We start from the raw sequence: 22710 nt of genomic DNA, 5'->3' as shown, positions 1-22710 counted from the left end.
CTGCAACAGACACATCCAGTGGCGTCAAGTATTTCTGAAAGTCTAGACATCTTGTGCCGCTTTCGATTGTAACCATGGCAAATGGAATCATTTGAGATTTATGAGACAGTTCTGATTATGAGTTATTCGGCCAAAGTTTTTAAATTAACCAAGCCCCGCAAGCCATTCGCGCCCATTCCATTCAGCGCCTCTAATTGAGTATGTGCTCGGTCACAAAGAAGCATCCTCGCCGTGTCCTCATCGCATCCTTTGAGTTCTCAGGCGAGTCTAATTAGCCGTCGCACAAATGTACGTTTGAATGGTGCGAGTATGCATAAGAAGGATACGCCTTTCGAGACCCACCAGGCACTATAATTAAGCCTGTGGAGGCGGCTCACACGTGAGCACTTGCAATGCAAACTGAATTGTTGTCTGGCTGAGGAGCAGAGGGCTTCTAATGCGGTTGCGTATACGCCCCGATGACAGCCTCTGACTTTTTAATGAGCCTTGCTACTTCTTGCTACTCCTTGTGCCCTAGGCAAATGATAGCTGAAAACTGTCAGCGCCTGGAACGTCCTTTGTCCTAATAGGGTTAAGCCGTCTTCAAGATTTTCATTATTTATGTGGCTGGCGGATCAGCAGGGGCACAGCGATTAAATACCCAATGGCTGACACCGCCATATCCAATCCCATGCGCAAACTTCCAAGGAAAGATTCGCTGGCTGGGGAGGCACAAACTTTCCCTCTTGTCGCGCTGCCAAGTGACAAATATTTTTGCTGAAAATACTCGTATATTGCGTAACACGGAAAGTTTGTATTCCGCCTGGCAGGCGGGGGACCAAACTGTAATTTCAGCTTGTATACCCAACTTGAAGTCGAAGTTGTTGCGTAAGCCCGCTGATTTGACGACAATGTGTGCTGCAAGGGACTCCACAATGCTCGAAGGGATCAGCTGCAGGACTCGATAGCTCCAAAAGCGATTCTCAGGAAAGTTTCTCCTTCTCGTCTTGCAAGTGCAACACCTTTGGGACACTCAGCGGAATATCGTACTTTCAGATTAGGAAACTATCTGGCTTTTCATGTGCTGTCATAATTTCAATAGGTTTAGGTAAATATAGTCTGCTCTAAAATGTTGAAGGTACAGAAATGAAAAGCATGTATAAATGTATATTAATATGTGTTTTTCGGGGCTTTTCTGGTAGCTAAGCCATTTTAATGCCAGTGTGGGCACTTCGCTTACAGCTTCGGGCATTTGATTAAATCTCCGACCCAAGCTGCCGCCTTTGGACACCTTTGGGCTCTTTGTCCTGGGACCCTAAACCTGAAACCTGGATCATCCACTTACCCTTGTCGTTGGGATCGAATTCAGCCTCTAGCTCGGCTTTGGTTGGCTCTGCGGATGCGGCTGCCTCGGCGGCTGCTGCCGATGGAGCTGCTCCGGCGGCACTGCCGTTGTTGGTCGCAGTTTTGGTTTCCGATTTTTTCATGGTTTCTCTCACTTTGTGGCCTCGAAAGACGGCTTGGATTTTTGTGGCGGCTTTTGCTGCAATTAAAAGTGGAGACACGGATGAGCGAAATTAATGGGAGTTCAATGGTCAAGGCAATTTAATACTTTACAATAAGTCACTTAAAGTCACAAAATGTCAATGATATACTTTAAAGCCATCGCTCATTTGTGAGACTTCTTTATAGATTCCGTTTGAAATGCTCTGCCTTCGATTTCGAAGGAAATGAGTTTTATGACCTGGCTAACATGTGCTGCGAGCTTCAATGACGGACAAACTTTTGCTTTGGCACATCATCAACAGTTCTTAAACTTCAGTTGCAGCTTTCAAACAATTAACTTCAAAGGGGCCGCCTCCTGGTCGTTCCCCCCGGCCAAATAGCCGCCCCCCGAGCCACTCAATCGATTTTGAATCGAGCTGAGCGAGTTTTCGCCATTTTTCGTTTTTGGCCACCAGCCAGAGGAGTTGGCTCAAAGGAAGAAGGGTGGAAAAGGACGATGGCAAAGGGCACATTCCGCTGTGCTAATAAACTAGAAGCGCAAGTTTTGCTGGAAAATGGTAAGGAGGAGGGGCTTTGTGCAATAAACAGAAATATAGTGGGCATGTTTCTGCTTCCCCATTTTGTGGCCCACTCATGGTGCTCCTCGTGTTGGTTGCCTGGGTCAGCATTTATTTTTTATGGCATTTTTCACGCAGATACCGAAGAAGAGAACTGTGTCGGCCTTGAATAAGTTATAATAAATTGACACGTAAGGCTTTCGGTTCGGTATTTCGGGCAAACACTATCAATAAGGCAAAGCAATGCCGAAGGAGGAATGGTTTCTAAAAAATAGTTGTTTGTGCTTGGCACAAGGTTGCTCCTCCGGTGGGCGGGGCGGCAAGTGGGTGGGATGAGGGCGATACGTGCTAACGGCAGGGTGTGGCAAGGTTGAGCTGTCAAGTGGCGAGTGCTGTGCTTTTAATAGCTGCCCATTCTGCTGGCCGCGCTATTAAATCATCGAATATCCCGCATTAAGATTGGGCCCAAACGGCATTGAGTTCTAGTTGCGCTTTAAGGATTATTTCCTTTGCCATGGTTTCCATTTTATCGAGTTCGCATTAAATGAAAACAGATTTATTCTCTGCCTGGGGCCTTTTTGCTCGTAAAAAAATCGTACGTTTTTTTTTAATAAATTCCCACAAAGCCGTAAAATGTTGTATTTGTTTTCCACGCCGGATTGTGCTACTTTAACGCTGAATTGCATTTATTAAACTGCCATCTGCTTCATTTGCGTACTGGGCTATAAACTCTCCAGTGGACACCTCACAACATCAACAATTTAAGAACCCAGAAGTTATGTTTAAAATATTTAAACAATGAAACAATATGTGTTCGATAAATTAAAAATGCAAGAGTCAAACAGTGCTTTGTTTTTGGCCGCATATCGCAAGTTTTCATTTCATTTTTAATTAGAATTTGTGTGTTTCATTTTAATTGGTTAGTTCTGCCGAAGCTTAAAATGAGCACAATGTGGCATTAATAAATTATTATTAGAAACTAACAGCGAGAAAACGGAAATTTTCGCAGCTCATATAACATAATACCGGTGCCTAATGGCCGCAGCTTTAGTGCGACTATAAAATGCAGTGAATTATGCCAGGCAAGGATATTAAATAAATTTTGCATGCGGCTCATTAAACCTGACAGCCACAGAAAAAACAAAATTAATGCCAGGTGAAACATGCCAGAAAGGTCCCAGTGGCAACCAAAATTGAATAACCACAGAGAGCATTCACACACCTGTATCATCCAGGCAGCCAGGCAGCCAGGTAACCAGGTATGTGAGTAAAGTGCCTGACACTAAACTCAACACGCACCCAATTACCCACAACGTACTCCCAATATGGTGCCAGGAACAGAGGACGTAATGCCGCACGTGTAAGGCCATCTTCCCACTTAATTCATTCATAATTCGCCATTTGCCATTCGCCAGGTCATAACCCGGAATCACTTCCGCTTCCGGCAGCAGAAATATGATTAAATTTGTCAAGCTCGACGGTTTTTCTTTCTCTGCTCCATTATGAGCCCCTTTGCAGGAATCGGAGTTCGAGTTCCGACTGTGCCACAATGACCAAGTGAGTTATTTACGCAATTAAAATTCATTAGCTCAAGGCTCTTATTCCTGCTCATTTTCCTTTCTTCTGCTCTTTCCTTCTGACAACTGTCGTTTGTTCTGCTGGGAATCTGAAAAACGTTTTCCTTCCTAACTAATGCAATTCCAGCAGTCGGCTTCGTGGAATGGAGTTGTATTCGGATCGAAGGCAATTACGTAAATAGTTTTAAGCCTGCTTTGTTTCATAAAAATCACCATGGTACCCATTGTATAATTTACTTGAATTTTTCAATGAAATACTTTCTGCATGGCATAGCCTGCAACAAATTACGTACAATTTATTATTTTAATTAAATTGCTGGTTGTCAAGCGGTTGCTGCAATTTTATTTGAATTTCGCTTGGCATTAAAACGTATACTCAGGTGCCCCAGTTTCTTCCACAACAAAAAAAGGGAAAATAATAAAATCCTAACCGGAGGGTGAACAATGCCTGGGGAATATTAAAACGAATGAGTTATGCACGAGAACAGAGCCAGAAGAGCAGCAGGAAAAACTTGGCCCAGCTGCTTCTTGGCCTTAGCAACATAAACAGCGGGCTCAGTCGAGCCAGAACTTAAATAAATAAGAAAGACAGCAAACAGCGAAGCCATAACAGCAAACAGCGATCTGCTTCTTAGATTTCTCTCCATTTAGGAAGGACAATTTAATTTATAAGGATTTCCGGCTTGCTACTGGACTGACAAAGTAAACTGTAATTTGGGTGGACAATGAAACGAAATGTGAGACGCTCTCGAGAGAATCTGGATTTAGTGAAGATTATTTTTACTTGAACTTATCTTTAGACTCTCTAGACTAAGTTATTGAGATAGGATAGATTTGTTTTCCTTAAAAGCACAACAAAAGTCTCGTCAGTAAATGTGGCGCCCAACATGGGATCATAGTTTTAGATTTCTCATCAGCCAGCATTCTCCAGATTTATGTTCATAATAGCTGCTTAAATAAGGAATTTAATAAAAGAAAACCTCAGAACTTAACTGAAACTCATCAGTATCTAATATTAACATGGGGTTTTTAACCCAAACTCCTATGTGAGCAGTTTTCAGATTCTGTTTTTGGGGTTTCCTTAGCCACACATGCCTCGTTAACCTGACTGCCAGTTGTTTTGTGCCACCCCTGACAGCTATTTAAGCTTGACAATCTCCATTAAATGTTCATATACAGCTTGGCAAACTTTTTCCCACTGACATTCACTTATCTAGTCACTTAGGTCCATCGCTCCTCTTACCAATTTACCAACTTACCACTTCACCACATTTTCTAGCCTGGGTGGATGGATTGAAATGATCTATTTGTGGCTGTTTTGTGCATGTATGTCATATTTGGGTGGCAAATTAATAGCGCACAAGTAAATTTATTTATTTATGGCATCTGGTTTTGCTTTCTGTAATTCAACTGATATCCAGCAGACACTCAACGTTTTGTGCACTCATAAATAATGTTGTTGATTTATATTATTTATTTCCGTGACTGTTTGTGAATGGCTGCCATGTTCGTTTGTTTGCGCTCTAATTTCTACTATTTTAATAGCGTTTTCAGTGTGCGTGGCAAATATCGCCCGCCCCTTTACAATCCGTGACCTTGTCTGATTACGGTTTTATAAAACGCCAACATTTATCAGAAGAATTTGTTCTTGCTGCGGGGCTCACGAAATGGAAATGTTTGTCGCACGTGCTGGCGACCACAAATAGGGAATGGCAACATTTCTGGTAAATTGTAATACAGTGCAGTGGAGAGAACCCACACTATGTCAATCAGAAACAGTTGTGGTTTATCGATTGATACTTTGTAGTCTTCCATTCCCAATCATATAACTTTCCGGAGTTCAACTCTTTGCGGCAGGCACAAGCAAGGGGAGTTTATATAGAGCAATTTGCTTAACTGGGCCCACCTAATTGCTGGGCTTAGCTCCAGGAAATTATGTACAGAACCCAACGGTCAGAATGTGCCATAAATTACTGGCTCTTATCTGAGTTGAATGTGACTTACCAACACTGGCTGCTGGCACTCACAATCAGATTGCCCATAATAAACAGGCTTTGCATAATTAAACTCAGGCAAACCACAATTCCTACAATGCACATGTATGAAAGCGGACAGCAAAGCGAAGGACTGGGACATCATCATTCATGCGAATGGCGTTGATAAAAACCAATTTAAACGAAAAAGCTAACCATTAATTTCTGTTATAATTTATAACTTCATATTTGAAGTTTAACATTCATCTACCAAATTCAAACTTGATTGACTGCCTTTAATTGATTCGTATATGTCCGAATATGCATGAATACATAATTCAATTACCATGCAATTTGTATAGTTTCACTTGGCCATCGGTGCCAGTTAAAAATTGAAATTCGCAAAAGTTACGCATACGCTCCGTAGGCCCGGAAAAAGGCTGTTTGATATGCAAGAAGGGGCCGTCCAGAAAATTATGAAGACGAAGCAGCTGATGACACCATTGAGCCTTAGTCCCAATTGGGCAATCGACAATAAGGCTTAATCCAGTCACGTCCCACTTTTGAGACAATCTGTTTACGTGCCCGAATATATTTCATTTCTCTACTCGCTGGTCGTATTGTTACGTTACGTTTGGTAAAATATTCACAGTCAGAAAATCTGCATGGCTGTGGAAAACCACTAATTGGAAATTCAATTAGCTGCCGTAGTTGAAGAAAAGTTTCAAATTAATTTTACAATTGTCTAAACTTTTCCCTTAAGTTTGTCAGCACTTGATGAGTTTGTTCAGAGCAAAGCGGGGGGTATTTTTTATATTTAATGGCACAACATTTTAGAGTCACAGCTTTACATTTACGACGTAACTATTTTCTAAGTCTGAAGCTGGGGGCTGCAAGTTTGCCGGATGTGTTGAGCAGTGTTTACATTTTATGTTTCTTTTTCGCTCAACCCTCCATTACCATATTTCCGGTGTATTTAGCAAAAAACTCTCTGAATACTCCACGCGTGCTTCCCTCTTTACTTGACTCTGCGCAAAGTTGCCATCGTGTGCAATATTTATTATTAAAATGCTACTCAAAATTCGCCAGCAACTTTTGCCAACAAAATTAAAACAGACGAAGCGCGCCAACGCAGCACAAAAGTTGCCGGAAAACTATGGCAAAAAATTTCGTTCCGCCACCAGTTCCATTTGCCTCTCCTCTTTTTTACCCCAGCTTCAGATACAGAAAGAGTGTTTGGGCAAAACTATGTGGCCAAAAACCAGAACTTCAGGGACCTTCAAAAGTTACATTTATTAATAAAGAATCCACTTGCATGGGCCAAGCGAATGGAACGCCTTTCTATCTCCAGTCATCCGGTCCCCTCCTTTTGTGCAGTACAATTGAAACTGAAACTTATTAACTCGATGACGCGAACGGCAGTGAAGAGGAGCAACAAGCTGCCAGGACCACACAGCCCAAGTGCAACAGCACAGGGATCGTCCTGTGGTCCTTTGGCTACTTTTAAGGCCAAAGTTCATGCTGAGCTAACGGTAACTGCCTTGGCTAGCATGCCAAATGGCAATTTGCAGCCAGGTTCCCCTGGTCAGAGGTCCAATCATTTCGAGGCCTTTGATGCGGGGTCACTGAGTTGAGTTTTAATCATGAATTGAACGAACAGAGTATGGAACTGAGCTTAAAGAGCGCTTGGGCATTTGCTCCAAGCGGATGACGACAGGATTTAAAATATAATCTTACCCCGCTTAGATACAATTTTAGATTTCTCCATAGATATACACTGCAAATAGGAGTTTGTTTGGTTTCTTCTGCTATAAGATACTTAGGCAACCCCCTTTTGGATAGGCAACATTTGTTGTAACTCAAAATGGAAATTCTAAGCTAATACAGTGAAATTTAGTTCAAGGATATCGAATTAAAAGCCTTTAAAATGAACTGCAAATACACATACTATGCCATTTGGCATTATTGATATTATTTCATGACTAGCCATTATAAGGTTTGCAAACAATTGATTTTTAGTTTAGCTTCGATTTTTCCGGGCTGCAATCGTGGTTTCCTGTTTCGTTGAATTTAATTACCAGATGACATGCGAAAAATTAATTTTCACCTTGTGTACGAGTATTGTGCGGCGTAAAAGCGACCATTAAAAACTTAGCAAAACGTCATGCTTACGAGGAAATCTTTTACTTTTCCTGCCTGCTTTGGCCACGTTTCCATTTTCATTATTATATCGCTGATGACTTTCCTCGCTTTTCTTTTATTTTTTGCTTGCCGCAGATGCGTGAAGTATTGACTGCCATTGTTTGCTTGTTATTGCTGTTTTGGTTGTGCAACGTGCTTCACATGAATGCTGTTGTTTTTTGGTTTTTGTTACATTTATTGTGGTAATTTATACTTAAACTTTTGCCCGTTTGTTTGTGGCTGTCACCTTTTGTTCTCTTGTTGGTTCTCAAGCGAAATGGTTATTGTTTTGCCTATGCAAAAGTTTATTTTGTATTTGTGCGCACTTAAATGTCAGTTAAAATTAACAAAACTGTCAGTGTATAAGCTACAAAATTGCGAAACATTAAGCACTGCTGTCAAATATTCGTTTTTATCTATCTGTTGAAAAGTTAAATGTCTGTAAATATTTGCGGCATGGTGTACTGAACTATTTTTATAGTAATCTGCATGGAAATTCCATAAAACTAAACTATTTTATAATTATCTGCACAAATATATGCAATAGAGCACATATAGCTACTGTATCCTGGCACAATTTTAATTAACAAAATTGAGCCCACTGAATTTATTGGGTCATGTCGAGGGCAGTAACAGTTTTTCGTATATGAACACAGATATACTCATAATCCTCAATGCCATCCAGCTGCCTTTCCATCGAAACCGAACTAATTCCACTGTCAGAGTCGCAAAATAAATGACATAAAACAAGCTGCCTCAAATTAAGTAGCTTGTCATGTGTGTCTCTCATTTGGAGAACCAGACCCCAAGGAGACGTTATCCAAGTGGAACACATCTTGTCCATTTGCCCCGCCAAAGCTGAAGAATGCTTTACCACTCAATTAGACAGGCGGTTGGACTGAAGAATCATATTAACTGCTGGCTGTCCCAAAGGAGTCATAATAAAAGTGAAGGTCCTGCAATCCCTTGGATGTAAACAAGCCCCCGATATATATAAGTGTAGCATGGTTCGGCCCTGCGAGGAGGAATCCAATGCAAACATGCAAATGTAAACACTGAGTGAAAATGAAACGGGACGCCTTGTCTCGAGAGCCAGTTTGTGGTGTTTCTGAGCCAGTTGGAGTCGAGGAAATGGAAGAACAACAAGTTCATCAATAGACAACGCCAAGTAACCGCTTCCACAACAACTCGCTGGGCGGACATAAAGTGGCAAGACATAACGATGATCTAGAGAAAGCCATAACCAGGCAACAAGACAACTACACAGAGAGAATAGCACTGAACAAACGTTGCAGTCATAAAAGGAAATGGGTTTTTAATATGAATCTTACATGTAAGGATTACAGTGCGTGTTAAAGAAAGTTTATCTAGAACTCAGGTTCCTTGCAAATCTCGCAGTGTAATGACAGAAAAATGTTATAATCTGAAGGAACTAATTGTACACAAAACTTGTTACAAACGACTGCCAGCAGATTTCAGCACAAAAGTCCCAGTGACTCTCTGTAGTGGATTAGCAAACAAGAATGGGATTTTCAAGAGTCCAGCAAATATGAGCCCTAAAATGGCATGCCTTAAATTTTTGAGCTGTTGAGTGGCAATTTCGAGGCAACTGGAATTCGTATTCCTATGTATTTACTTGTGGGGGTAGTCAACAGAGCCAAGAAGCAGCTCAGCGGAAAAGGAGCTTATCAAATTGTTTGTCACTCAGAAATGTTTGCAAAGTGACAGTCGAGTTGTTTAGCAGGGCGAGAGAATGAAATTCGAGGAAAATGAAGTGGGACAACCGTTTGTCCTGTCACTAAACTCATTTTAATGGCTGCGATGGCATCAATTATCCTTTTTAAGGATGCAATGCTATGCTGAAATGGTTAGGTTCTCCTCCTGCGATGCATGATGACGTCAAGTGTCTCATGTCGAAAGACTAACCAGCTTATTTGGTATTTACCCGAGTGCAGTTTGCTCTACACGTCCATTATGCAGTTTGCCAAATTGATTTTATGCCGAAAGTCTCTTAGCATATTTGCATTTCAATGTGGTCGCAATTAAATATTAAAATCAATTAATGCCCCGAGCAGTTGAGCCAGGCATCTCTGGTTTCCATTCGCAGATTCCTCGCCAGTTTTTCCAGCTACCTGGCAAAGTCGACTGTTTACCCTACAACATTTTTATTTTTAATGTCCCCACAGGCGATTCTTGTTTATAATGAGAATACACAGCCTTCGGCAGTTGCTTAATTGTAGATACGAAGAGCTTAAAACAAGTACGAGTAGTTGATTTGCACGGAAAGGGCTTAGAACCGACTGGATCCAAAGATGATTGGGGTGGGGATTAATTTTAATGAGCATTTGGATTCCGCTTTATTGAGCGTGAAATTAAATAGTTCTCAGAATCCCAGAAAGAGCTTTGCAATGCCATATACATCTCATTAGTGGAAGATCGTGCAAGATATGTGTTGCAAATTGGAAATCGTAGATACATAAGTAGGTATGAGAAAATGATTGAACACCGAAATTGTAAAGTAATATACCTTTTTAATGCTATTAAGTCAAACATGAATTGACCATCCTTAAGCAGGGCGATCCTTTCAAAAGAATCACTTTAATCAGAGTAGTGAATCAAAGTTCCCGGTTAGCTATTCTGTATGATTTTCCCGCACCAGCGCATATTTTATATTTCCAAGGAATGTTGGCTATTTGGTTGCACCCCAATAGTTCATGTTGTAAAAGTCAAACATGGCAAAGTAGAACAACAAAAGGAATACTCCGAATAGCAATGATGTGGAGTGGGTTTGATGGGGAGATGGAGCGATGGAGCGCTTCGCCCTTTGGTAGCTGAATTTTCGAGCTTATACGAGTTTGCGAAAAAGGGAAATAGTGAGCCTCAAAATTTGTAGCCGCCAACAATTTGCAGAGGGCACGGGGGGAGTAACAACATCGAAAAGTATGCGCAAAAAGGACTCGGCAGCATTTTGCCCGGCAGCTATCTTGCAATTTAAAAGCGGATAATAAAAACGGATTTACAGTTATGAGCACAAACATGCCGTAAAGCAAATAAATGCGAGAAGAAATCGGAGCGAAGGTGGTAAATTCTCGTATTTGCAGGACCTTGGCCCCTCGGCGCCACGGCCCTTGCTCCTTCGTCCTGGATAAACACGGGCCGCGACCCCAATCCAATTAAGGCGAAAGCAATTTCTCGAATCTCCCAAACACGAACCCGAACCCGAACCCAAACCCAGGTCCCTAGCAGCCTTGAAGTCTTCTTAAAAGCGAGCGAGATACATTTGATAGCGTCCAAGTAGAGCGCTCGTTTTAATTAGATACTCGAACTCGTACTCGATGACGGGCAAGCGGGCCAAAAGCTCTCGGGAAAACCGATTAACAAAGGCCAAGAGCGGTGCAAAGCGAATAGCGTTTTGTCTCGCATTGTCCCAACTAAAGGGTTTGTGGACAGTTGCATTGTCAGCGCCGCACGTGCAACAAAGGGTTTCTCTGGGGGACAAAGGCATGGCCTTCGCATCGCAGAATGACACACTTAATGCACTCGACGATTGGGGGGCACCACTGCCACCATTGAACTGCTGCACTGACGGATCCTGGAGTGCCCCAATCGCTGCTTATTGTGCCGCTAATGGCTAAATGTGCTACCTGCTTTTTGCTGCTATCTCAATACATTTACCTTGGTTTTTTAAAACATTTTTCTGGCGTTTGTTTTGACAAGATGCACTCAACTAGTTTTTGTCATGGTTTTATCTACTTAATTGAATACTTTGAAGCTCCTTGAATGCCCCATCAACTGCAGGGTACTCGCTCGGTCGACTCAGCTCTTCACATTCGCTCGCCTCTTGTGTCTGTAAATTTTATTTGAGCTGCCGCCTTATCGAAAATGGGGCGCTTCGACCTTATCAGCGCTTGCATCTACGTCATTGCACATTAAAATTGCAAAAAATGCGACACAGTCGAGTGGCACTTGGTCGTGGAGGTCCTTCAGGCGGCACACACCCATACCAGTACTACAATACTACTGGCGATAGCAATGCCCTTACCCACACCAAAACCCATGGAAGGACCCACACAGCACGTAAGACTTTCAATCAGAGTGCATTGGAATGGAAATTCTGCGCTGCAGCGTGGAAGAGGAAGGAAATACATGCTCGACTGGATGTCTGACGGACGTGGATCGAACCGGAGGAGCATGTGCCCAGCCACTGACGGACTGCTCCCGGTGCTCGGTGCTCCAACTAACTGTATTAAATACCAGCCAAGGCAATGGCCCGAGGACAGCTTCTGTGGAGTCATCGGATCTCAGTTCGCACGGGAAACTGGGATGGGCTTGTGGCATGGCTTCTTGGTTGCTGCAGTTGGTTACTGTGGCGACTTTGCATACTTTGAACTTTGGCCCATCGAATATATATAGTATAGCTGTTTGTCGCCAGTCAATGTTGCCGAGGCAAGAAGTCAAAAGTATCGACAGCATGTCTTGGCAAAAATATGAAAGTGCATGTGGGGATGTGAAGGGCGTTCGGCGGTATTATCTGGCCAGGGAAAGGATTTATCAGGAAACGTCTAAAATAGCCTTGGAATTATTGATGGGATCGACTTGCCGTGTGTCGACTTAAGCGAGTAGATAAAGGTTGCGCTGCCTGTCGAGTTGAACATTTTAAAACCCGCGCAAAACCCACGCTGCCCAAACAGATACAACTCAAGCAATGCTTTCAATTTCCTGGCCGGAGTGAATTAATGGAGCATGGCGAGGCTCGAAACAGGAAAATTCACGGCATACAAATTCCATTTAATGACCGAAAATCCCTAACTGAAATAAATTTGATTTTATTGACTGCGAATCAGGACTCAACGGCAGGGAACATGTTTTGAATTCGCCAGACAATGCTTTGTGAATCTGATTTAGGAAATTACATTTTGGGGCCCCATTGTTGGGGTCCGAAACAAATGAATTATGATGTGGCGAAACAAAAAAAGTTATTTCCTTTATGGCCACCAAAGCAAACCCCTTTCCAATCAGAAGCGAAACACGTGCGTATGCCTTGTCAACGGGGCGTATAAATCTTTTCAGCTACTCAATCCCGATGACTGCCATCCATTAAAGGTGGTCGTGCCGCAATCGGACCCACTGCTATTAAATATTTAGGCAATTTGTATATCTATAACGATTTGGCCCTAATGTGGGCTATATTTATGAGCATGCCCTGAATAATTCACCTTCACCTTCTCCGGCTCGGTTCTGGACTTCCTCCATTGTGTTCGGCTTGGCGTTTGCCTTTGGGTAATTTATTAGCCACGTCTTTCAATATTTAATTGAATACGGTGTCGCAGCGTTAGACAAATGGCCAACTCTGCTGCTCCAGCTGCTCCAGCGATGCGTGCCGTGAAAAGTGCTCTACTAAATTGCAGGCCCAGAGTCCTGGCCAGCTGGAGACCTTCGTGGGTTTATTAATAGCACCACAATTTCGACTGGCAGCCAGAGTGACGGCTCTTCGGACTTTCAACGGTACGGATTAAAATAGATATGAGCTGAAGAGCTCAGTGTGTGGGCAGTCGACAAATGGAAATATATGCTAGCCTACATAGGCGTATATATAGCATACAAAAATCAAATAAATTATTCCAAACAGCAGGTAGAATGGTACACTTTATCAAAACAAGTCAGCAAAGTTTCCAGATTACCTTTCATTTTGACCAAATCCTACTATTCTTAGTTCTTAGATTTCCCTTCCACGCAAACTTTCGATTTGATAACTGAAACTTTGACTATTAGCCATATTGCAGATCTGTGGCCCAACTCCTATTAAACACTTCATCAGCTAACCAGGCGAACTACCCAAAAACTTGTGCCTAAACCGAATTGAAAGTCAAATTTATGCGCTGCAAGGACCTGGGGCTCGGCAGGAATGCCCAACTAACCATCAAAGATGCAAAGTCAACACGAGCAGCCCGACTTCTTGTAGCGGAATGGCCCGAAAACTTTGGCTGAACACACGGCGTATGAGCAACGCAGCTCAGCTGGCGGTGCGACAATTTAACGCGCTGATTGACGAGCAAACACTGGAGGGCTAAGCGACCGAGTTGGCCAGGACCTTAACTGTTTGTCACTGGCATTAATTATGTGGCAGAGTGAAGAGCTGCATAATGTGGGAGTGGACAAGGTGGCACGCATTATAATTTGACGTGTCTCAGTTGTAAATTGTGCGTGTGCTGGCTGGCTGGCCATTGATTTGAAAATACGAGTGTGTGGCCACAGAATAAACCAGAGGTAAAACGACAAAGGTGCGCCACAAAGCGGCCTCTGCCATTGTCAGATACATATGAAATTGAATTATGGCAAGCTGAATGCGCAGCGCAAAAGTCAAAGTCAGTGTCAACAGACGAGCAAACACGTATCCAATTTGTTAGGAGTAAATGGGTGGAGCAGTATACTTATGGCAGTATCTGTATCTGTATCCGTATCCGTATGCAAAAGGGGGCGGCGATACGTCACTTGACATCTGTATAAACAGAAGGGCGGTCGGAAAATACAGCATACAATATGAAATGCTGCCAGGACACTCATGTCGCCCATTTTCCTCTCTGTTTTGTTGTTATGCGACTGAATGATTTCTTTTGTGAAATTGATAACTCTGTATACAGTGCAAATACTCGCATGTGAGATTGTGTGTGTTTGGGGGGATGTCCATGAGGGGATGTCCTGTATGCGAAATGATTTAAAATGCTTCGGATCCAGCCTGGCTTTGTGTTCTGCCTCAAGGCCTGCGGATTATTACAAATTAAAGTTGTGTAGGGCTCCAGGGCTAACAAAACTCTGACAAGGGATTTGTGGAAATATATTTTCGGTATTGTCATTGAGAAAATATTGAGCAGTCATGTGGTGAGATACGAATTTCTTTAAGTACACACTTCAACCTATTCAGACATTGAAGATAAGTTATGGCGGTTCCACTGAAGCTTGAGAAAAGTCATTAATTTTCGTAATAAAAACGGATTCCTGTCAATTAACTCGAAAGAAGTGAAGACTGCGAAAAGTTGGTATTTTACGTAAGGGAAGAAATTTACCCAGTTACTCAAGTGCCCATCAAATATGTCTACCAAATGCAAATAAGTTTTAATAACCATATATTACAATTCCACTGAGGGAAATCATTTTTTACACGTTTTTTCCGCTTTCTGCGCTGTCATCCATCACATTTGCTTAATTTCATTTCGGTTGCACAAACTCTGGCGTGTCTGCATTTGCATAACTCCTCTCGTTTTGTTTATTCTTTTCATATTATGCGCTTAGCGGGTCTTGCCAATGATTGATTGGCCAAGAAGGCGGCACGACATTAGCCCCATATCCTTGACAGGGACCCCAAGCTCACGTAAAGCAAGTCATAAAAATATTTCACCAACCGAACAATAAAAAGTGAAAAGTGCCGAGCCGAAATAACAAAACGTTGTAGGTCATGTGTCATCCGCAGAGTCCTGGGTTCCGCTTTTTGTTTTGCCTTGCACGGCGTCTCATATTGCATGTGGCATGTTTGTTTGCACTCCGTCGGGATATAAGGCCCATATACCATATACCATACACCATACACCATACACCATGCTATGGTATGGTACTATACACCATATAACCAACACCAAACACCAAACACCATATACCATTCAGCTGCGGGTGTGACGAACTTTAACCCACCGAACAGTTTTGTGTCCTGGCTGCCACGGGGCTCAGGTGGAATATTTAATTTTTGCCTTGTCGCACATTGTGGCAAATTCCCGCTGGGGTGTGAGTGCAAAGTGAGGCATTAATGAAATTCCATCAAAGTTTGGCCAGCTGATGCACGGGAGCAGATGATCCCGAAAAATGGTGGTGGGGCGCAAGTATTTGGGATAACTTTTTCTTAGTTACCGCTAAGAGGAAATTGCCATTTGGAATTTCAATTTTGTCGCAACATATTTTATTGGAATTGTTGCGTGAGGTTAAGACCATTTTCTTTTAATATCTGTGAAAGTTGTTGTTCATTACCATTAGGCAACCTATTAATAATCTATAATAATATTGAGAAAATGTGCAGATTTTCTTTTTCCTATTCTATTTATAATTAAGCTTGAAATATTTAGAGCACTCAACTACTCAAAGGCGAATCTAAACATGTTGCTCAAATATAATCATTTGTTTTGAAAGTATACATTTTTACAAGTACCAGCAGCCTGTATTTTAAAGGTATCTGTAATTCCTTGACGCTAATTATGTTTTACATTTCGGATCAACGATTTTTTGACCATCCCTCCAAAGATATTTAAAAGGATCTGTGGACTTCCTGTGTCCGCCGCTTTTTTAATCCTCACGGCCCTACTCAACTTATCCTGATCCCTTCTGGCGCCTTTTTTAATGCCACTTAATTAAATTGGACGCTTGGCTAAAAGAACGCGGCTCAGCTGGAAAAAATGTACTGAAAAGCCCAAAAAGAATAACCACCCTAGAGCATCAACACTCAATCATTAAGACCACACAAAAAAGAAATGACAAATTGAATTGGGTCACAGAATGTGCAAAACAGGAAATCTGAACAAATATTTCACTCAGCACATCGCGAAGACCTATAATTACCATGGCATGTTGATGTACATAATAATAAAATCAAATATGCCAAGTTTGGGCGTCAATTTTAAGCTGATTAGATGCAAATGGCTGTGATAAAGATAAAAATACCAAATCAATATCCAACTAAGTCGTTACTCGGCCTCAGCCTCAACTCATCCGACCTCCGATGATGACACTTCAAAACAAACTACACACAGCCCAAGCGGGAAAAATCGCAAAGCCCGGGCAGATTTTATGTTATTTTTATGTTAAAAATAGGGGACCCACGAAGGAGCGAGCCTAAGGACTCAGTCCTGCGAAAGAGGACCTCGGAGGGGCTGGGGACGCAACACACAAAAGTTTTATTTATTCATGGGCACGGAGGACTGGTGTGCGTCACCAGGAATCAGCAGCTGAGATGTGTTACCCAACTGGATGCCGAGGAATATTTATTTTACTATCGGAATGCTTCAGATTTTTATTTGCTTTGCCCACGTTCAGAGAAAACCTGAAAGTCGTAACGTTGTAAAAACCCACTAAATGCTGAATTTCAAACACTTTATTTGATGTTGAATCCAAAAATTTATGTGAAAATGTGTGTTGCTTTCAAGTTACCTTGGCTCTTCTGCAGAAAAGGCTCAGCACAAAACACGTACAAACCGATAGTTTGCTTTATTCTATTAATATTTAAATTCGCGCGCACTTTCCCTTTAGCTGGGCTCAAAGGACTTCCGCTTGGACTTTCTCTCTTTGGGGCAACCTATCGAACCGAACGCTCCGCTTGATTTGTGAAACTGGCCTCGTTTGGCCAGTGGGTTTGGTTAAAAACGTGATTCTTGTGGCCCTGTTAACCGTTCGGCTGGCCGACTTCGGCTGCCGATGGCCCACTGTTAACTGGTCTTGACTGAAACGGTCCGGGAAACGAGCCGAAAGTAGGTCTGAGTGGGAAATTGATGGAGGAGCGTTGAGTGAAGTTCGCAAAGCTGCGCCAGCTTTCAGGAGCTTTCCCAGAAATTTCCCCCTATTTTCCCAAGGCCAAAATAAATTGAATTTTAAAATGTTAAATACCTGTTTGTGTTGTGAATGTATTGCTTTTTTTGGTAAAGTATTAAATGCCAATAGTTACCTGAAAATACAACAAATGAAATTTAAATCAGTCGAGGTTAACAGAGTAAGGAAACACACTCAAGAAATCACAAGTAACGATTAACTCACTAATAAAGGGACTTTATAGATAGACATAAAAACTTTTTCAAGCTTTGTTAGTTATGGTAAGTTATGGAAAGGAACTCAAGCTTTGGAAAAGCTTTTCGGTTAGAAAAAGTGTTGCCAGCTAAAAGTATTTATTAGAAATTTTAAAAAAGGATTTGTTAGAAAGTCTTTAGAGAGAAAACATGCCAATTTTTACGGACTAAATACATAGTTAGTAGAGTTCGATATTCTAAGAAAACGGTTTAAGTGCGTGCATTTAAGAAAAGTCTGTCTATTTCATGGCTACTTTGATGAAGAGTTCAACGTTTTTGTTTATTAGTATTAACTAGGAACACCAACAATTGCATAAACATTAATAACAACAACAACAGTTAGCAACGACACACTTAGCATAATATCTAGCTAAAAGAATTATTGGCTAGAGTTTCCGTTTGCTGTCACTGAATTAACAACAAAGGTAGATATCTTTGGATAATCACACACCAGTCGAGGGATTTGCTGTTGGCTAAAACGAATTGACATCGAATTTAAAATCGAGATCCAAATTTTTCAAGGGATTTCGATGGAATTTTTTGCTGCCATGATGATGATGGTGATGTGGTATCAGTATCTCCACCTCCGGTTCTTCATCGGTTTTGGTTATTACAAGTTTTTCGAATCAGTTATCAAGATTTGTGTGTGTTTAAGAGTAAATACAGAAGGAAAAACCATTAAAATTGCCATCAATAATATGGAAAAATATATATTTGTTTATGTCTATTAATGAAAAGTTATGCAATCAGAAGAAGAGGCAGCGAATAAGCTAATGAAGTGGGTGAATTAAATGTGTATTGAAGCAAAGTGAAAGTCGAGAACAGTTGCATATTCACATTCACATTGACATGGCACACGCAATCAGAAACGTATCAAATGAAAACGTTGCGTATACGTGATATTTGTTTATACAAGTCAATTTCAACGAAGCACGCACTCCTCGCCAGCTTGACGTCCATTCGCATTAGAATTGCCCTTTGTCACAATTTTCCACAACTGCCTTTGCCCAAAACTCCAAGCCACCAATCAACGCCCGGCAATATCATAAATTTTCAGCTAATTTCCTGCACACTCAACTTTTTAATCATATAAATAGCCATAAACTGCGAGTCGTTGGTTATATCGAAAAGTTTCGTTTTATTTCGCCTTCGTCTGGCACAAAAGCATAAGAAAACTAGCGAAATGATATAAGAGCTCTTGAAGTCAAGACACTTTGTGTCTGTCTATGAATGCCATTGTGGGGGTGTATCTATGGGAAATGGCATTTCGCTGTGAAGTTATGGCACAAAAGAATGGCCGAGTGGAGTTGCAAAAGTTCAACTTGGGATAAGTGCGTTCCTGAGTACGCAATAAAAGTTTGAATACCTGCGAAGTGGGTATGCGCACATTGTACAATTTCAGTACAATTTCACAAACACAAGTACATGTATATATCGTAATTATATTATAATAAACTGGCACGAAGAATGGAAATTAGTTAATATAGCAATTCGCTTTTCAGTTTTTACCAAATTGGATTAGGCCTGAAATGGGGTTCAAACTTTTCCATTTAGTTGCCATTCAAGCAGCGAAAAAGTTTGTCGGCAAACCAAAAGCGATTACCCCAACGTGGCAGCCAATAAATTTCGAAACAATATCGATTATGTGTTTATAAATTATATACTCGTGCACACACTCGTAGGCACAAGTTTTGCTTGTGGCCAGACTTGGGAAATTCATTACGGAATTAGCTCGGCTCCAGCAGTTTTCATTTCCCTGTGCATGCCGGCGGCCAAAAGCATAAAAGCATTATGAGCCCGGCTGGCAATGACAAGGCACAAACACAAGTACACCCAATCATGCACACACACACACAGGCACGACCCACACACACTTGTGCACTGACAGCACTAAGTAAAGTCTACTCCAAGTTAGACATCGCACAGACGGCTGCCTGCCCCAACTTGTTTCCCTAAACTTTTAATCAGCCCCAAAAAAGAGCGCAAGAAAACTTCAGCGCCCTTTTTGGGATCCACAATTATTGTCGAATTTGCCGAGGAAAAAACATAATCAACTTAATTGCATAGAGTACGCTCTGCAAAGCCGAAGGCTTCTGGACATAGAGCAAGTGTTTCGGCTTCAGAATTATGTATGTAGATAGACTTGGAAATACTCATTGAATATTAGCTTAAAACAAAGAAAGTTAAATTTTGTTTTCATTATATTCAAGAACTAAGTTTTAAAGTCGCAAGACCATTGTTTAAAATTATTTATATTAATATTGATATAACTATGTTAGCTATCCCACTTTCAAGAGCAAATTAAGTACATTATTTTCCTTTGAGTGATTAATCAGCTGAAACGCTTTCATTGCACTTTTCATAATATTCAATATATTAAATATAATATATAATATATATATTAAATATATTCATAATATTAAAAATAGTATAAAAAAATAATAATCCGATTTTAAATAAGCATGCCCTTAGCCTTTGAGCCAAACTGTGTGACTCTTATCAGCTCATCAAGCTTCCTAAAGGATTGCAACCTTTGTTGCCAATCGAATGTTTCATCAATTTGTGAATATTCAAGCGTGCAAAAGTACGCCCAACTTATGGAGCCCATCCCACTGGAGCCTACGGCGAACCTAAGCTGATGGTGTATATCGGCGCCACATTTATTGTCGCTGGCGTCGAAAACATGTAACATGGGGCTGTATGCTCGATGGCCACTTTATGCTTTGGTGGCCCCAAACGTTGCCGTTGCCGTTGCTGGTAATACAATCAATTTCCGCTTTGTTTGTCAGGGAAACTTGGCGGGAAGGAACGTGAAAGTGGCCCAGTGCTTTGACTTATTTTCCGCGCCCTGTTGTTGTCGATGTTGTTGTTTGGTAGGCGGAAGCAACAGCTCAGCTGCCAATATCGTTCAAATATGACGTATACGTAACGTTGCCCAGCCAGCCTTTTAACTACCAAGTACACCATTTTTAATTATATTTGCCATGATACAGATGGATATATATATATGTATGTACGTATGTAATATCCATTATCGTGTTTGAGGATAACAATGGATGGCACTTCATTAGTCGCCTGTTTGGCTGCTCGGGGCCATTTTGACGCTTCAGTTCGGTTTTCGGTTGGAATGCGGCTAGAGTAGGGAATGTCTGGCTTGGCTTTGTGCAATTAGCCTTTCTGTAGTGTGCTCTTGATTGGGACACACACAACTAACCGAAAAGTGAAGCAGTCACAGAAATATTTTCCAATTTGTTGGGCTCCACATTGGGCTGTGCGTGCTCTAAGTTTTGATATTTTTAGGGGTTGTCTTGAAAAGCTGTATAAATAAGAAATACCAGCCTATTTTCGGATTCTTGCCCTAATTGGGAAATGGGAAATAACTCGAATAAGTAAGACATTGTGGTGACAATATCTGTTAACGAAATTGATGAGTCATAGGGGCACTGAAGCAAATTGAGAGCACCATAAATTTGGCTTTAAACATTTTATTCCAGGCCATATAGCACAGTTACGTTGGCAAAGCGATAACAAATAATCGCTTCCAATTATTCACAGCTAACAGGCTGACTCTTCCTCGCCATTTGTATTATTCAAAAGCACTGATATCCGTGAAATGTGTATCAGCACAAATACAAATTATATGCGCATACATTTGCGTCAAGTGACAAAAGCCAGCACAAAAGAAGGCAAATGTGTCAAGCTCCACCGATAGGCATCATAAATAATGTGGACATATCAATTGCTGCATGAGAAATTCATAAGCCAGTCCACAAAGTCGTAGCCAGCAAATTCTCCCAATGTCTAAAGAGTGAATTTACATAAGAGAAATAGAGGATAGATATACAAAGTGCTCACAAAATGTTACAAAATAATATGACTTTGCTTTCTCCATTGTGGTGATCTTGAGTAAGTATATGGCTTAGAAAACTTGTGGAAAGTTTTTACTTAATGTTGATAGGTGCATTTTAGGCAGGAAATCTTTGTAGACACTGCCAAAGAAACTCATAAAGCATGGTTCCCACAGGAATTTGGAAAAAAGCGAAATCCTTTTGCGGAACATAATGTGGCGCAATTCCAGAGGGAGCATCAACAGTCAGTGCGGAAACGCTTCAATAAAAACAGAACAATGACAATAATAACGACCCAACCTGAACCTAAAAGCTGGATGGGAATGGCAATGGCAATAGAAATGGCGAATGGTGGATGGTGAACACCGGAAATGCCAGTCAGTGAGCGAGCGGAAAGCCTCAACAAATGTCAATTTATCATTTCCGCTCGCGAGGCGACGCAAATTGCAGAGCTTAGGAAATGCTTTGCGCGCCTGTTTAAAGGGCATTTTAACAGGGCAAACACGCAGACATTAGACCCGCCACACACACATCCCCATCCATACAAATGGGCCCTAATGGTGCCATCCCCCTTTCGGCCCTGCCCCATTGTGGTATGCATAATTTTCTCCGGTGTGGCGCCGACTGTCTTCAATTTGTGGCCATCCTGGAGTCGGACACAGATATTAAATATCATTCGGGCACGCATCTCTGGCATTTGTCCGGCTCTTTAATGCCGCCCCAGTGCCCAATTTTATGCATTTCTTTCGTGTAAATATGCCGCTCCCCCGATTCTTTCCCGAGCTGCCTCATATTATTCATATTTGTGGGCAAGGCCATTGCCAAAAGTGTATTTTTAGGTCGGGTCAGGACGCCCGTGTGGAGCAATCCTCTCTCCCGGGCGCCAAATTGAAATTAATGCGTTGGGCCAACGCGTCGGATACGTGTTATTTGTACGGCTGAATTGCCAAGCGCCCAGGAAAACCAAATGGACTGTGAACGTTCTGCTAAATTTGAATTTTAATGCTTTTGGCTGGTAAAATTTAACGACTTTCGGTATCTTGGCGCGAAATATTTTATAGTTATTGATTTTCAGGCTGTCAACGTCAATTCGCGGCGGAAAAGGGTCTTTTTTATGCCTTTAAAATGATTGAACAATGAAAGTAAGTGCTCAAAATAAATATTTATGGCATCGGTGTGCTTGTGGCTATATTTATTTAGTGGAGCACATAGCAGCAGAAGTTGACAGAAGTATGGTAAATACAGTTTATTTTAATCAGCACACTTATTTA

At 41.5% G+C, this 22710-nt stretch overlaps 1 protein-coding gene across 2 annotated transcripts in view; it reads right to left on the bottom strand.

Annotated features, from left to right (window-relative positions):
• The window catches only part of LOC6548993 (cilia- and flagella-associated protein 91), a 34598-nt gene that overhangs the window by 7734 nt on the left and 4154 nt on the right, over positions 1-22710 (bottom strand). Inside the window, exons 1-2 of one of the 2 annotated variants that reach the window (XM_015156200.2) lie at positions 16963-17176; positions 1325-1522 (exon numbers count right to left, since the gene is read on the bottom strand). In XM_015156200.2, the coding sequence (XP_015011686.1) occupies positions 1325-1466 (142 nt within the window). In that variant the 5' untranslated portion in view covers positions 1467-1522; positions 16963-17176. Of the gene's footprint in view, positions 1-1324; positions 1523-16962; positions 17177-22710 lie in introns of those variants that run through there. The other variant, XM_001975508.3, reaches the window with a different exon arrangement.

The sequence above is a fragment of the Drosophila erecta genome, unplaced genomic scaffold, assembly GCF_003286155.1.
Source record: "Drosophila erecta strain 14021-0224.00,06,07 unplaced genomic scaffold, DereRS2 tig00000092-arrow-pilon, whole genome shotgun sequence".
In the NCBI taxonomy this organism is placed as follows: Eukaryota; Metazoa; Arthropoda; class Insecta; order Diptera; family Drosophilidae; genus Drosophila; species Drosophila erecta.
Note: the sequence above shows the minus strand (reverse complement) of the source record. Positions and strands in the feature narration are given on the sequence as shown.